Raw genomic sequence first — 14,437 nt, 5'->3', positions numbered from 1 at the left:
AAACTGAAATTTCATAATAAGATCTAAGTACCATTTGAAAACTTTTATTCAAAGACATGTTTCAACTAATTTTTTATTAATGCCTTTTCATTTAAAAGTTTCCAATAGAGGGTAACTTACTTGATTTTTTATTATTTCCTGACAAGCTCTACGTGTGTCTCCTTTTAACCAATATTTTATTTTTTCTACTTTATTCATTTTCAATATGTTTGTAACTTTGTAATAAACTAGTGATATTTTTTAGACAATAATCTAGTGTTTTATTATGGACTAGCAGGAAACCGTGCTCCGCAAGGACTGTATTAAAATCGACGTAATGAAATCTTGAAGAATGAAAATAGGCTATAACCATCCTCGGTATTGAGAATCTTTATGAAAAATGTCAAGTAATGAGTTGAGTAGTTGAGACGTGATGATGCGTCATTCGTGAATTTCCTATCCCCTACAACTATAAGCCAGTTCTTTCCTTTATTATAGTATAGATAAATAACACTATATCTCACAAGTAAGTATCTGAAGTTAATATTTTCTGTCTGTGATAACAGTGAAGAACTGCTGACCCCAACCACAAGATGTATGTGAAAACCAATCCTGCCATTTTGAAACAGAACCTCACCAAAGCTCTTGCCCATATCACAGGTATTTATGACATTTTACTCTATTTTCCGGTTGCACAGTATGACAGTCGTAAGGCAGGCCCATTGACGGCTTAAATTATATATTCAGGCGAGGTGGGACCTTCCCGCAAGGGACTCCCCACCAACAGAAGCCATACGAATTTACTTTACTATTTTCAAAATGCATTTTCTTTTTCTAAATTAAATCAAAATTTTGGTACCGGTAACAGGACTAAAAAATCAGCTGTATGTTATGTTTATACTGTTATACTTTGTTTATGACTTGTCTTGTTTATGTTTATACTGTTATACTTTGTTTATGACTGTCTTGTTTATGTTTATACTGTTATACTTTGTTTATGACTTGTCTTTTTCCTTGCGATATCATTCATTCATTCATTATTTATTTACAGGGTGGCCTGATGAAAACATCCCCCGAATCCTAAACAACAGTGTAAGGGTTGAAATAGATGCCACCGCATGGACTATGCCTGCTGTCTTCCCTTGGCTCTGTGCTACAGGTCAGTGCTTAGGAAGTCACCTAAAATCATGGATAGTAAATGAATATACGTAGTGATAATTGCGTTATAGTCAGTGGAAATGATAGAACCACAGAGTTGCCAAGTCTCTGATATCACCGCCTTCTATATAGAAGATATCTTTGTGCTACAGGTTAGTGCTTAGGATGTCACCTAAATTCATAGATAGTAAATGAATATACGAAGTGATAATTGCGTTATAGTCAGTGGAAATGATAGAACCACAGAGTTGCCAAGTCTCTGTTACCACCGCCTTCTATATAGAAGATATCTTTGTACTACAGGTCAATGCTTAGGATGTCACCTAAATTCATAGATAGTAAATGAATATACGTAGTGATAATTGCGTTATAGTCAATGGAAATGATAGAACCACAGAGTTGCCAAGTCTCTGATATCACCGCCTTCTATATAGAAGATATCTTTGTGCTACAGGTCAGTGCCTAGGATGTCACCTAAAATCATAGATAGTAAATGAATATCCGTAGTGATAGTTGCTTTATAAAGTCAGTGGAAATGATAGGACCACAGAGTTGCCAAGTCTCTGATATCACCGCCTTCTATATAGAAGATATCTTTGTGCTACAGGTTAGTGCTTAGGATGACACCTAAAATCATAGATAGTAAATGAATATACGTATTGATAATTGCGTTATAGTCAGTGGAAATGATAGAACCACAGAGTTGCCAAGTCTCTGTTACCACCGCCTTCTATAGTAGAAGATTGCTGTTCGTAGCGATTATTATTCTTCGATGGTTATTTATTCTCCCACTCAAAATTCATATTTATCGTGATTTTTCTTGTGTTTAAATAATTTTCAATTTTCACTTTCATTAAAAAGTTGATATTAAATTGTATTATATTATATATCAATTATTCAACAATGCAAAAATAACTATGGACTGAAAATGTTGTGAAGTGAACAACTACAAGACTCAACCTATTTGGGACTATGTGTGACCTTATCTAAATTTGGGAGAGGAATAGCACAAGGTTACCTTAGTTTTTCTCTCCCTATCATTTTGATGATGTACTTGTTGATGAAGAATGTGGCAATGTTACACTTGTGGTACAGTATTGAGTGTTTCAAGCTGCGTTTACACCAAAGTTATTAACAAAATGTTAATAACTTAATCCTTATAGATTCTATTAGATTGAACATAACTTATCATACACATAATGAACATATGTGTTTGTCAAGTTCCGTTCAATCTAATAGAATAGGGTTAAGATTAGAATCTAATATAAGGGTTAAGTTATTAACATTTTGTTAATAACTTTGGTTTATTTATTTAGCGTATGACCCTACGACACAAATCTTTATGTTATCTAACATAAGTCAAACATATACACAATGAAGTCATCTTAGTCACAAGTTTGAAAAAAGGTGGAACACAAATTAAAAAAAAAAATTTAATTATAAACATATATCTAGTCAATTTAAATATGGCACTGCATCTGGTGTAGCTACCAGGAAGTCATCCAGCCTGCCCTCATAAGCTGTTATTGTGCACTCTTCTACAATGTGTCTTATGGTTGTACAGCGCCACACTCACAAAAAGGTGTTGGAGCCTTTCCCCACTTGTGCAACGCATAGGCACATCTTCCATGCTGAGTTCGGATCCTTTTAGAGCTGTCCATAGTTTGCGTGGCAAATCAAAACCTGGTGGCTTTTCGGTGATACATGGGGTAAGATCGATTTGCCTTGCATGCCATTCCTGTTTCCAGGCGTCTGTTAAACTGAACTCACTATCCAGAGCATGTAATGCCGTTCTGGTGGGAGGCTTTCGAGACGCCAGGCGGATTTGATTGGCATGTTCTATATCCCCATGTATTGGCAAGTTTTGATTTTGCAGGATCTTATTGAACTCTCTTGTTAGCGCATTCATGCGTCGGAGGTTGGGGGGTGGAATGTGACTCAGCACCGGGAGCCATTCTAATGGTGTCGATTTTATGACTCCAGCAACCAACCTCATTGAATTATTCAACTGAGCATCAACCCTGCGCACATGTGAGCTATTCAGCCCCACGGGTGCACAAAACTCAGCAGTTGAGAACACAAGACCCAGGGCTGAAGAGCGTAATGTAGAAGCTGAAGCTCCCCAAGAAGTTCCACAGAGCTTTTGGATGATATTGTTTCTGGACTTCAGCTTCTCCGCCAATTTTGTAAGATGCTCCTTATAAGAAAGTGTCCTGTCAAGTACTACGCCAAGGTATCTAGGTGTTTTGCAATGAGTGAGCCACTTGTCTTCAAATTGGATACGGAGCTCCCTGTTTGCATCTTTGTTACTGAGATGGAAGCAAGCAACCTCGGTTTTACTGGCATTCGGTTGGAGGCGCCATCTGCGAAAGTAGATTAAGTGTGTTAGTGTTTAATAACTTTGGTGTAGACGCAGCTTTAGTCAGTTTTTGTGTGTTTCTTTTTTTGTACGACTGTATTCGGTTGATTGTATTGTCACTTGGTAACTTTTGTTGTTACTTTCGCCAGTGTTATGATTTTGTTACTCCTATTGTATTGTGACTTCTGCCTACTGCATTGTATATGTTTATTGGCAATAGAAGATATCTTATCTTATCATGTATATTGTGTGAAAATGGCAATAAAATAAATAAATAATTGCAGGTAGAATCAGTGAGCCTCAGATGCTCAGAACGTTCAACTGTGGTATTGGAATGGTGGTCATCTGCTCTCCTGAAAACAAGCAACAAATTCTGGATCTGATCCCTGGATCAACTGTTATAGGAACTGTTCACAAAAGAGACAGAAAAGGTGAGATATTTTTGTATTTCTCTCTCCACTTAAGCCCAGTATACAAATTGGCGAGACAGTTGTATTTGGGCAATATTGTCATCAAATGGTTGCGGATTGTCGGAGGCCAGGCCAGTTCAAATTTCAGATTTTCAAATTTATTCATTAAACAAATAAAGTTCAACATAACAATACAATCCAAGTAAAATGTAATAATAATAGACGGTGAGTGAAAAAAACACTGGCATAAGATGACTCTTGTTCGCCAGTTGAACGAGAAGATATATGCGAAACATAACGGTCCATTATACATCTTCTTATGCTATATTTTCTCTATGGTTCTATTGAAATTTATTTATCATTTAAATTTAATTCTTTTTCATTTTTTGAACTTGTTTTTTTTAGATGAACCTCAAGTGAAAGTATTGAACTATGGGCAAGTCATGGAGCCTCTGATGCTCCCTTATATAAAACCTGTTATCACCAAATTGATGTCGAAAAAAAGACTGGCTGTTCTTATATCAGGAAACGGGTCTAATTTACAAGTGAGTTTCAATTTATTTTTTATCAATATTTATCGCTTTAATAAATTTTGTCCCACTAATCTATTACCGTATTTTTATGTATTAATTTATAATTGTACTACTAGCAGGTAATACGTGCTCTTCAAGGGTCTAATTAAAAACTTGACAAACTGAAAACTTGACCTACTGAATTCAAAATTGGCCTATAACCATCCTCGGTAAATTAGGAATCGATATGCAAAATTTCAAGTTAATCAGTTGGGTAGTTGAGACGTGATGATTCGTCATTCGTGAATTTATAATAAATAATATATAATTATAAAAAAATTACTAAGTTACTGTTCTAGATTTTTGATTTTAGACTCTATTAGTACCTATTTGATTCAAAATTTCCTCGTTCATCTGAGTATTGAAGAGCGTAAATTGTATTTTCGTAGTGAAAGTGACATAACCAACATTTTGATATTGACAGTATAGTATAAATTGGAAATGGGACAGTTTTGGGCATGAGCCTGTTGTGCCTTTCCTCATGTTAAGTATTTTTACACAATGTGATTAATAAATAAATAAATTTTCTATCCCGTACGTGCATAAGCCAATTATTTCCTTTATCATATCATAGATTACTCCCATGATAACCATTTAGATTAGGTTTTTTTTTTTAGAATAAGGCTTCTCTGATTGGTTCTCGTATGTTATATATAATTGGTTTCCTTTCTTGTATAATAGATAAATTAATTAGGGCGTTTATGTTGCAAATGTGAGGTTAACTGAAGCCGATAGTCCTAGTAGTTGTGTAAGCAATATATAGATAATCTCTTTATTCAACACAGCATATAATACAATATACATTTGAATATCGTCTAGTCACAGGTCATTCCTTGAGGAATTGTTGAAAATATACTCACATCAATGGACATAAAATAAGCACCAGTACAAAGACATCAGATACATAAAGTAGGTTTTAAAAGTAGTGCAGGACATAGAAATTTATTATTACTAGATGCTTCAATCATGTATTACAGAAATAATCATTGAAACTATAATAAGCTTTTGCAACAAGAAAGCTGTATAATTTCTTTTTGAATATATTCTTGTTTGTTAGGGACTGCAGCTCAATTGGTAAATTATTGTAAAGCTTTGAACCAATGTAAGAAGGCATTTTCTCATACAGTTGAAGCCTGTGCTGTCTTAAAGCTAATTTATTTCTGCCTCTAGTATTATGATTGTGGATGTCAGCGTTTGTGGCCAGATCTGAGATATGGTCGTGAGTGAAGACTAATAATTTGAAAATATAAATTGAGGGTAGAGTTAGAATGTTCAAATAGACGAAAGCCTCTCTACATGACTCATTAAATTTGAGTCCAGCCAAATAGCGAATAGCTCTTTTTTGCAATTTAAATATTTTTTGGAAGTGCAAATCTGCAGTGCTTCCCCATAACTCTATCCCATAAGCAACATGGGAGTGAAACAATGCAAAGTAAACCATCTTTGAAACAGATAATGGTACAAATTTTACCATATTTCTTATCACAAAAAGATCTCTACTCACTATTAACTATTACATTTACATGCTCATCCCACACAAACTTGAAATCTAGCTCTAGGCCAAGTAATTTCACAGAATCTGTATTTCGTATACAATCATTTCCTATAAACAAATGTGGCTCAATCGCACTGTGTCTCAGACTAAAATTTATTAGACTACTTTTTTTGAATTTACTGTCAGGGAGAGCGAATTAAAATACTGAACAACTCTATTACACACCAGATTACAATCAATTTCTAGGTCTTCCAAGTTTCTGTCCGCAAATATCAAAGATGTATCGTCAGCGTATAGCGTCAACTTATTTTGAGGTACAAGAGAAGAAATATCATTTATATATAGTATAAAAAGAAGAGGTCCCAAAATAGAACCCTGCGGTACTCCTGAGGATACTTTAACAAGTTTTGAAGCGGTTTGTTCCTGATCGCCTTGAATTGAAACATACTGATATCGATCAGACAGATATGACTTTATGAGATCATTTGCTCTACCATTTATACCAAGGCCATTTAATTTATCTAACAACAGGCTGTGGTCCACGCAATCGAAAGCCTTTGATAGATCTAGCATTACACCAGCCGTATATTTACCATCTTCAATGTTTGTTATCAGTCCTTCAAAAATCTCTATTAGGGCTGAAGTAGTTGATTTCTGTTTTACAAAACCATGTTGATTGGGTGAAATCAGATTGTGCTTAACAAGGTAGGCTACCAGTCTAGTGAGAATGATGGTTTCAAAAATCTTTGAAAAAGCTGTTAAAATTGAAATGGGTCTGAAATTATTTATGTCATGTTTGCTACCTTCTTTGAAAAGTGGAATAACTTTAGCTATTTTTAAAATGGCCGGAAATTCACCAGATTCGAGCATAGAGTTGACGATGCAAGATATTGGCTGGGCAATGGCTCTTTTACACTGCTTTAACACCCTTAAGGAGACATCATCATGACCAGTGCTATTTTTTGGCTTAAATCTATCGATAGTTTGTAAGATCTCATCTTCGTTAGATGGTATTAGGTAGAAGTGCTCAGATGGCGGAACTGGAACATTCTGGTTGCTTATAGGAGTATTATTAGAAGTCAGTTGTGTTTTATTTAAATCTTCACTTAATCTTTGAGCAACACTAGCAAAAAAATTGTTAAATTCGTCTGCAATACGTCTTTTGTCAGTAACATGTTCATCCTCAATATCAAGTCCTAGTAAGTCAATTTTTCGTTCAAACCTTTACCTCTAAATTGATTTATTAGCTTCCAACTGGTTTTAGATCTATTTGTTGAATTTTTAATTAAATTACCATAAAATTCTTTTTTTGCTCTGGTTACTAGCTGGTCATAATGATTTTTTACACTGTTGATAAGAGATGTATCTAAATTTGGTATTGCGTTTGCCTTCCCTGTTGCAAATTCAAGCACAGTTCTAATTTGTTTAACTTCTTCAGTCATCCAGTTACCACCGCTACGTTTCTTCCTTTTCGTCGTAGGTGAGGGCTTGGTCACCATAGGGCAATGAATGTTATAATAGTGAAGAAAGGTTTGATGGAACAACTCATATTTGTTGTTTGTTACATTTTCGGAGGCAACAGCACTCCAATCTACAACTGACAAAGCCGCCTCAAGGCCAACCATATTATTGACACTACAATTACGGAATGTAACATAGGAAATATTTTTTGCAATGGGAGTACAATTCGTAAAATTCAACACAATAGACTGAGCAGTGTGGTCCGATAGCCATGAGTGTATTACGTCTACATTAATATTAGTCAATGAGGAACTAGTAATTATATTATCAATGGCCGTTTTACTAAGCTCTGATATTCTAGTGGGAACTTCAATATTGTACCTTAAACTAAACTGATCCAGTACATTCAAAAAAGCTCTACGTTGGGAAGAATCCATCAAGAAGTCAATATTGAAATCACCTGCACAGATTAATTTGATTCCCATATTCGCCGACAATTTCTCAAGGACATCAATCAGATTGTTGAAAAATAAGTTTATGTCACCATTTGGAGGCCGATAAATACCTAGAAGTACGTATACATCCTTATTTATATTGAACTTGGAACAAGCTAATTCAATGCATCCCTCTATACAAAAATCATTTATGTTAATTTTAACTATGTTACGGGGCTGTTGATTACCGCACGTACTGTGGTATATAGCAACGCCACCCATACTCTTATTAACTCTACAATAATAATCAATTAGACGCATATTTTGTACATTCAAACAAGTTAGCTCCGTGTTTTTTAAACCGTGTTCAGTTAGAATTAGGAAATCCGGTCGTTCCAAGTCAAGGAATATTTCTAGTCTATCTATTTTGTTATTTAAAGATCTAATGTTCTGGTGTATAAATTTTATTTTCAGAGGCGCTGACTTATTTGTTTGAGCAGATAAGGCATCATTATTGACAAAATTCAACCGATATTGATTAGTATCAATACCGGCCAAGTGGTCTAGTTTTTTAAAGGAATAGGTTTATCAATTTGAATAGATGTATCTGTATTAAGTTCCCTCAAAATCTGATCAGCAATGTAGCGCTTACCCATGTTGTTCAAGTGAAGCCCATGATTTGTATGAAAGCGTCTCCCCAGCTTACCCAGTTCCAAAAGAGTGACATTTCCAAAGCGTTTACACGTTTTTCGTATCTGAATATTTGCCCATTCAACCAATTTATTAACGCACGACCAATCAGGGAGGTCATACCTGTGAGGAACATCGAATACGAGAACTCTAGTATGTCTCAAATCTGACAGTCTCCTGCGTAAAACTGATATTAAATTCTTGGCCTCATTTCTGGCTATATCGTTAGTTCCAGCAATAAATACAGCGGCATCCAGCGGACCTAAATCAGAACAGTCACCACCGCTCTCACTGGTCACATCTTGAAAAACAGCTCCCGGCTTAAGTGTACCTATTACTTGACATTTTTCATTTTTGTCATTCATTAATTTATCAACGACATTACGACCCTGACTATCCATGAAAAGTTTAATTTTTCTTATAGGATCAGAAGCTTTTGACTTGGGCAAAAGAGATTCTCTCTCAAGATTAACATTATTCATTGAAATAATCGGTTGTGGAAAATCACCAGTTGTAGCTTCAAATTCATCAGTCTGATGCTTCAAATAATTGACAATAGTGTTCAGTACATGCAATCTTTGTTTCTTAGCGTCAAATTTCCTTAATTTAAAATTTTTATAAATACCGGGACAATTATTTTATTTCTAATTTTAATGTAACTTTCAAGATGAAAAAGTGCAAAGATGCCACAGTCGAAAGAATTTTGCTGCTGCAAACAATCAATATGAACCACTCTATCTGAATTGAATGTTGGTTTTAGCCTCTCTATTAAGATATTAAAGATTTGTTATTATACTGTCGCAATGAGTCAAAATTATAAAACGTTTTGTCAATATGATCAAAGACAACTAGGCTCCAGTGAGAGCCAGTCCATCCATCCATACAATTATTGGTGCGACTGTCATTCAGAATGAATGCAATATTTCTGTTTACACACGAATTTGAACTTAAAAAAGAGTGATCATAATCATTATCATTGACAATAAGTGATCCTACAACCGTGTCAACAACAATTAAATCCTTACAGCTAGAAAACATTTTCCTACAATATACATTTATGTCATTGTCCGTGAGTAATTCATCATTTATGAATGTATGTAATCGGTCAATTAGAGTTCCAGTAGGCGTACTGTCTCCAATTTTAACAGTCTGTGTTGTTGCATCTCTAGCAGCATCCAGGCGCTGCATCAATTGAATATCTAGATTGATTGATCTGTCCAAGGCCGCATTACGCTGAATCTCTAACTCCTCAAGACGAGATTTCAACAGTTCATTTTCACTTCTTAACTGAGAAAGTTCATCATTCAATGGACCAGATAGAAGGTTCGAATTATTATCGGATACCAATAGTGATTGATTGAAGTCAATATTTTGTTTCTCCACTTGGGTAGCCAAGCCATCAGTAACAAGGGACGGTGACGAAAATTCGGGTGAAGAATGCGTTAAAATATTATCACACGTGTGTGTACCAGCTAAGTCAACAATGCTATCACACGTTATATTAGTCTTTAAGGAAGCCGCGCACTCCTTATCAAGGCACCGCCACGTGATACGATTGCTAACAGTAGAGCTGAAAGATTTTCTGTATTTATGTCCTTTATATATAATTCCAGGTTTACCCTTTGAAGTTTGAAAAAGATTAATACTTTCCATTTCAATGAGAGTGAGTAATCAGCGTTGTCAGAGACAAAGACAACAGATAACACAAGTAATGAGAAGCTACAGATTTCCAACAATACTCTTGGTTGCTATGGTAACGAGTTTCCCGCCAGAAAATCAAAAGTCCGCACAGCTGATCATACCAATTAACGGTTCAAAAGCACATTCCAATACAGAACTGTCTTATCTTATCACTTGAAATGAAACGGCCGAAAAGACGGTAAAATTTGTACAGTTCGACCCACCAAGATAAACATTCAGTGTATATATCTCTCATTCAAAAAGTTTCAAATACATATTTTATCAGTCGTACAAGCGGCACGTTTGTTATTAAAAACAAAAAGAGAAGCTACATTAATTTTGACAACAAATGAAATAAACAATCTTTCTGTCGATGACAAAAATCGTTCAAAGACAAAAACACTGTCAATAAACTTTTCTAAATTAAAACTCTAAATCCTGATCATATGAGATAAATATATGATTCATATATATGTCCCATATGACAGGTGACAGTTGTTTGGTGTGAAGCTATGTGATGCTGGTAGTCTCATACTGTGCCCTCTTACACTCCCAACAACACACTAATCATAGACAGTAGTCGACAGTAATCGGAGAAGAAATTTGCATATAAGAAATATCATGGGATATCTTATTATGCCATCTTTTCTCTATGATAGTATCCAGTGCATAACTTTTAATTACTCAATTTCGTGCTCTCTTTAAATTGTGTAGTACACTGATTGCAGGCTCTAATCGACGCCACTAAAGGCAGCACGGTTGCGGAGATAGTTCTGGTGATTTCTAACAAGGATAACGTTATGGGGCTGGAACGAGCTAAACGAGCTAATATTCCTAGCAAGGTAAGAAGCTAAAATAAACTAAGATTTTTTTAAATTTTAGCTATCTACACTACCATAGGTAGTGCCGACCGATGTAGAATAGGTGCCAGTCTACACTGGTGTATCAAGTTGGATGATACTGTATCATATTATGTTGATACTGTATCATATTGTGTTGATACTGTATCATTTGTGGTGATATGCCATGGTAAAGGACCGTTATGTTACAAATGTGAGTGTTAACTGAAGCCGATAGTCCTAGTAGTTGTTTTTGGTGAAGCTATGTGACGCTGGTAGTCTCTCATACTGTGCCCTTCTTACACTCTTACACTCCCAAAAACACACTAATAATAGACAGTGTATAGGGTGTCTATGTTGCAAATGTGAGTGTTAACTGAAGCCGATAGTCCTAGTAGTTGTTTTTGGTGAAGCTATGTGACGCTGGTAGTCTCTCATACTGTGCCCTTCTTACACTCTTACACTCCAACAACACACTAATAATAGACAGGTATAGGGTGTCTATGTTGCAAATGTGAGTGTTCACTGAAGCCGATAGTCCTAGTAGTTGTTTTTGGTGAAGCTATGTGACGCTGGTAGTCTCATCATACTGTGCCTTCTACACTCTTACACTCCCAACAACACACTAATAATAGACAGTGTATAGGGTGTCTATGTTGAAATGTGAGTGTTAACTGAAGCCGATAGTCCTAGTAGTTGTTTTTGGTGAAGCTATGTGACGCTGGTAGTCTCTCATACTGTGCCTTCTTAAGCTGCGTACACATACTCATGCTCCAACCCGCACCGAGCACGCTCCTCCCTCGTACCGCCCACGTACCACCATCGCACAGCGATCGCTCCGCCTCCGCTCTCTACTCGCCGATCATGAACGTTACGGAAGATGGTAGATCTTCTCGCGTTCCCGGTCGAACCATTGTTGCTCGCCGGTCGATCATCAATCGCTCTGCTGGAGTGACGTTCGGTCTTGGAGCGGAACGAAAGTCTGTACGCACCTTTACACTCTCACACTCCCACAACACACTAAAAGCAGACAGTAGTCGACAGTAATCGGAGAAGAAATTCGAAACATAAACGACCTATGCCATGACATATGACCGTAAATGATACAGTATCAACACAATATGATACAGTACCGTCTCAACTTGATACACCACACCATAATTTGATGGAGTGATCCGTGGTCTAGTGGATAGAGTGCTTGCGTAGCAGCATAGAAATACCGGGTTCAAACCGCTCACAACCAAAAGTTTTTTAACCAGATCACTCCTGTTAGGTTATCGGATGGGCACGTTAAACTGTCGGTCCCGGCTGAAGTAAGGCCCATTGACGGCTTAATTATATATTCAGGCGGGTGGGACCTTCCGCAAGGGACTCCCCACCAACAAAAGCCATACGAATTTACTTTTGTACCATAATTTGATATAGAACTTCCAAACTTTGAATGAATTCTACAAACCATCTTTTCTCTATGATGAAATTTGGAACATAAACGACCTGTACGGTACCAAGATATCTTTTCTCTATGGTAATATTTTCAAGTCATTCAAGAAGAGATTCAATTTAAGAAGAGAAATTCATGAATATAACACGAGATCTGGTGGTCGGATCATAGAGAAACGATAGCATAAGTAGATATCCCATGGTATAGGGCGTTTATGTCGCAACTTATTTACTGTTATCCCAAGCCGATAGTTCACATAGTTCTTTCCTATGCAGCTGTGTGACGCTGGTAGTCTCTCAAATGTGCCGTTCATACACTATCACTCCAAAACAGTGAAAATTGACAATAATCGACAGTAATCGGCTTGTGATAACAGTAAAAGTTGCGACATAAATCCCCTATACCTTGAGATATCTACTTACGTTATTGTTCCTCTATGGTCGGATAGATCGAGTCGGGTCAGGCTTGCTAGGGCGCAGAGATGTACAGCTATTTAGGTGTAAAAATTTTCAATGTTCTATCATCTGAAGTTAGAAATATGAAGAGTAGAAGATCAAGTCTATAGAACGAAATGGTTGAAGGAGAGAGCATTTTACTCGGTTGAAGAAATGTTGAACTGCAATGCCTATCCATAATACTAGTAGTTCTGTGCACAGTAGACCTCGCGCAGTTATAACGACGTCCCAAACCATAACCATCCACACTGATACACTAACTATTTATTTGATCAGATCATGCTTACACAAGATTTAATTATCATATAAAGCTGCGTACACATATTCGTGCTTCCAACCCGCACCGAGCACGCTCCTCCCTCGTACCACCATCGAACCACAGTCGCACCGCCCACGCACCCATCATAAACGTTACGGAAGATGTTAGATCTTCTCGCGTTCCCCGTTCCAGAACCACTGTTGCTCGCCGGTCGATCATCAATCGCTCTGCTGGAGTGACGTTCGGTTGCGGAGCATAGCGACAGTCTGTACGCACCTTAACGCTTTCCGGAATTTAGCGCGAGAAAACCAGAAGACATCTAGCGCCCAAGACGAGCTGTTAAAGCTCTTTGCACCTATTTAATAGTGCATAAAATTGCATCAATGCGGCATGCAATGAGGCATGCAATTTATAGTCTACAAAGCTGCTAATTTTTACTAAGTTACATTGAGATATTGAATTGCATGCGTCAGGCATGCAATTTATAGTCAACTCGACAGCTGATTTCTATGATGAATAATTCTATAGTCGATTTTCACTCTAATATTGACGTATGAAGGAGGCTCCTTTTTCCTTTATATTATCCTTGACATGCAAATTTCCAAAAACTTGTTTATACGTCGACGCGCAATTTAAAAAGGAACATACCTGTCAAATTTCATGAAAATCTATTGCTGCGTTTCGCCGTAAATGTGCAAACATATAAAATTTAAAGATTTAAACATTAAGAGAAATGCCAAACCGTCGACTTGAATCTTTTAGACCTCACTTCGCTCGGTCAATTATTGTTCTCAATTGCTATCTTTCAGATTATGTGGCTGTAAGAATTTATGTATATTGTATTTGTATATGTATAATTATGTTCAATTGACTTTGTCCATGCAACCAATGTTTGGTTATGACAATATTCTTTTCTTTTCTAATCTATTCTTTTAAACTTATTGGATAAGTTTTGGATGAGTTTGGATAAGTTTAGATTAGTTTTATTATGTATTTATTATTTATGCTTAGATTATTTACAATTACTTATGCTTTCCTCATACTTATATCTTTCTTATATATTGTGTTGCATGTACTGTATCTCTCATTTTCATTTATTTAGGAACTTACTTTATTCTGTTGTAAATGGTAGTAAAAGACTGTTTTGGGCTTAATGCCTGTAGTCTGTAATAGTTGTTTTGTAATAAATAAATAAATAAATAATA

General features: G+C 36.2%; 1 protein-coding gene across 1 annotated transcript; it reads left to right on the top strand.

The window, feature by feature from the left end:
* Nucleotides 1-544: 544 nt before the first annotated feature.
* On the top strand, nucleotides 545-11,092 carry LOC120356308 (trifunctional purine biosynthetic protein adenosine-3-like). Its single transcript, XM_039445227.1, has 5 exons — nucleotides 545-640; nucleotides 1,030-1,138; nucleotides 3,781-3,927; nucleotides 4,312-4,451; nucleotides 10,967-11,092. Exons 2-5 carry the CDS (start codon nucleotides 1,105-1,107, stop codon nucleotides 11,090-11,092), a joined length of 447 nt encoding a protein of 148 aa, XP_039301161.1. The 5' UTR covers nucleotides 545-640; nucleotides 1,030-1,104.
* Nucleotides 11,093-14,437: the final 3,345 nt, after the last annotated feature.

This window comes from Nilaparvata lugens, unplaced genomic scaffold, assembly GCF_014356525.2.
Source record: "Nilaparvata lugens isolate BPH unplaced genomic scaffold, ASM1435652v1 scaffold6450, whole genome shotgun sequence".
Lineage (NCBI taxonomy): Eukaryota > Metazoa > Arthropoda > Insecta > Hemiptera > Delphacidae > Nilaparvata > Nilaparvata lugens.
Note: the sequence above shows the minus strand (reverse complement) of the source record. Positions and strands in the feature narration are given on the sequence as shown.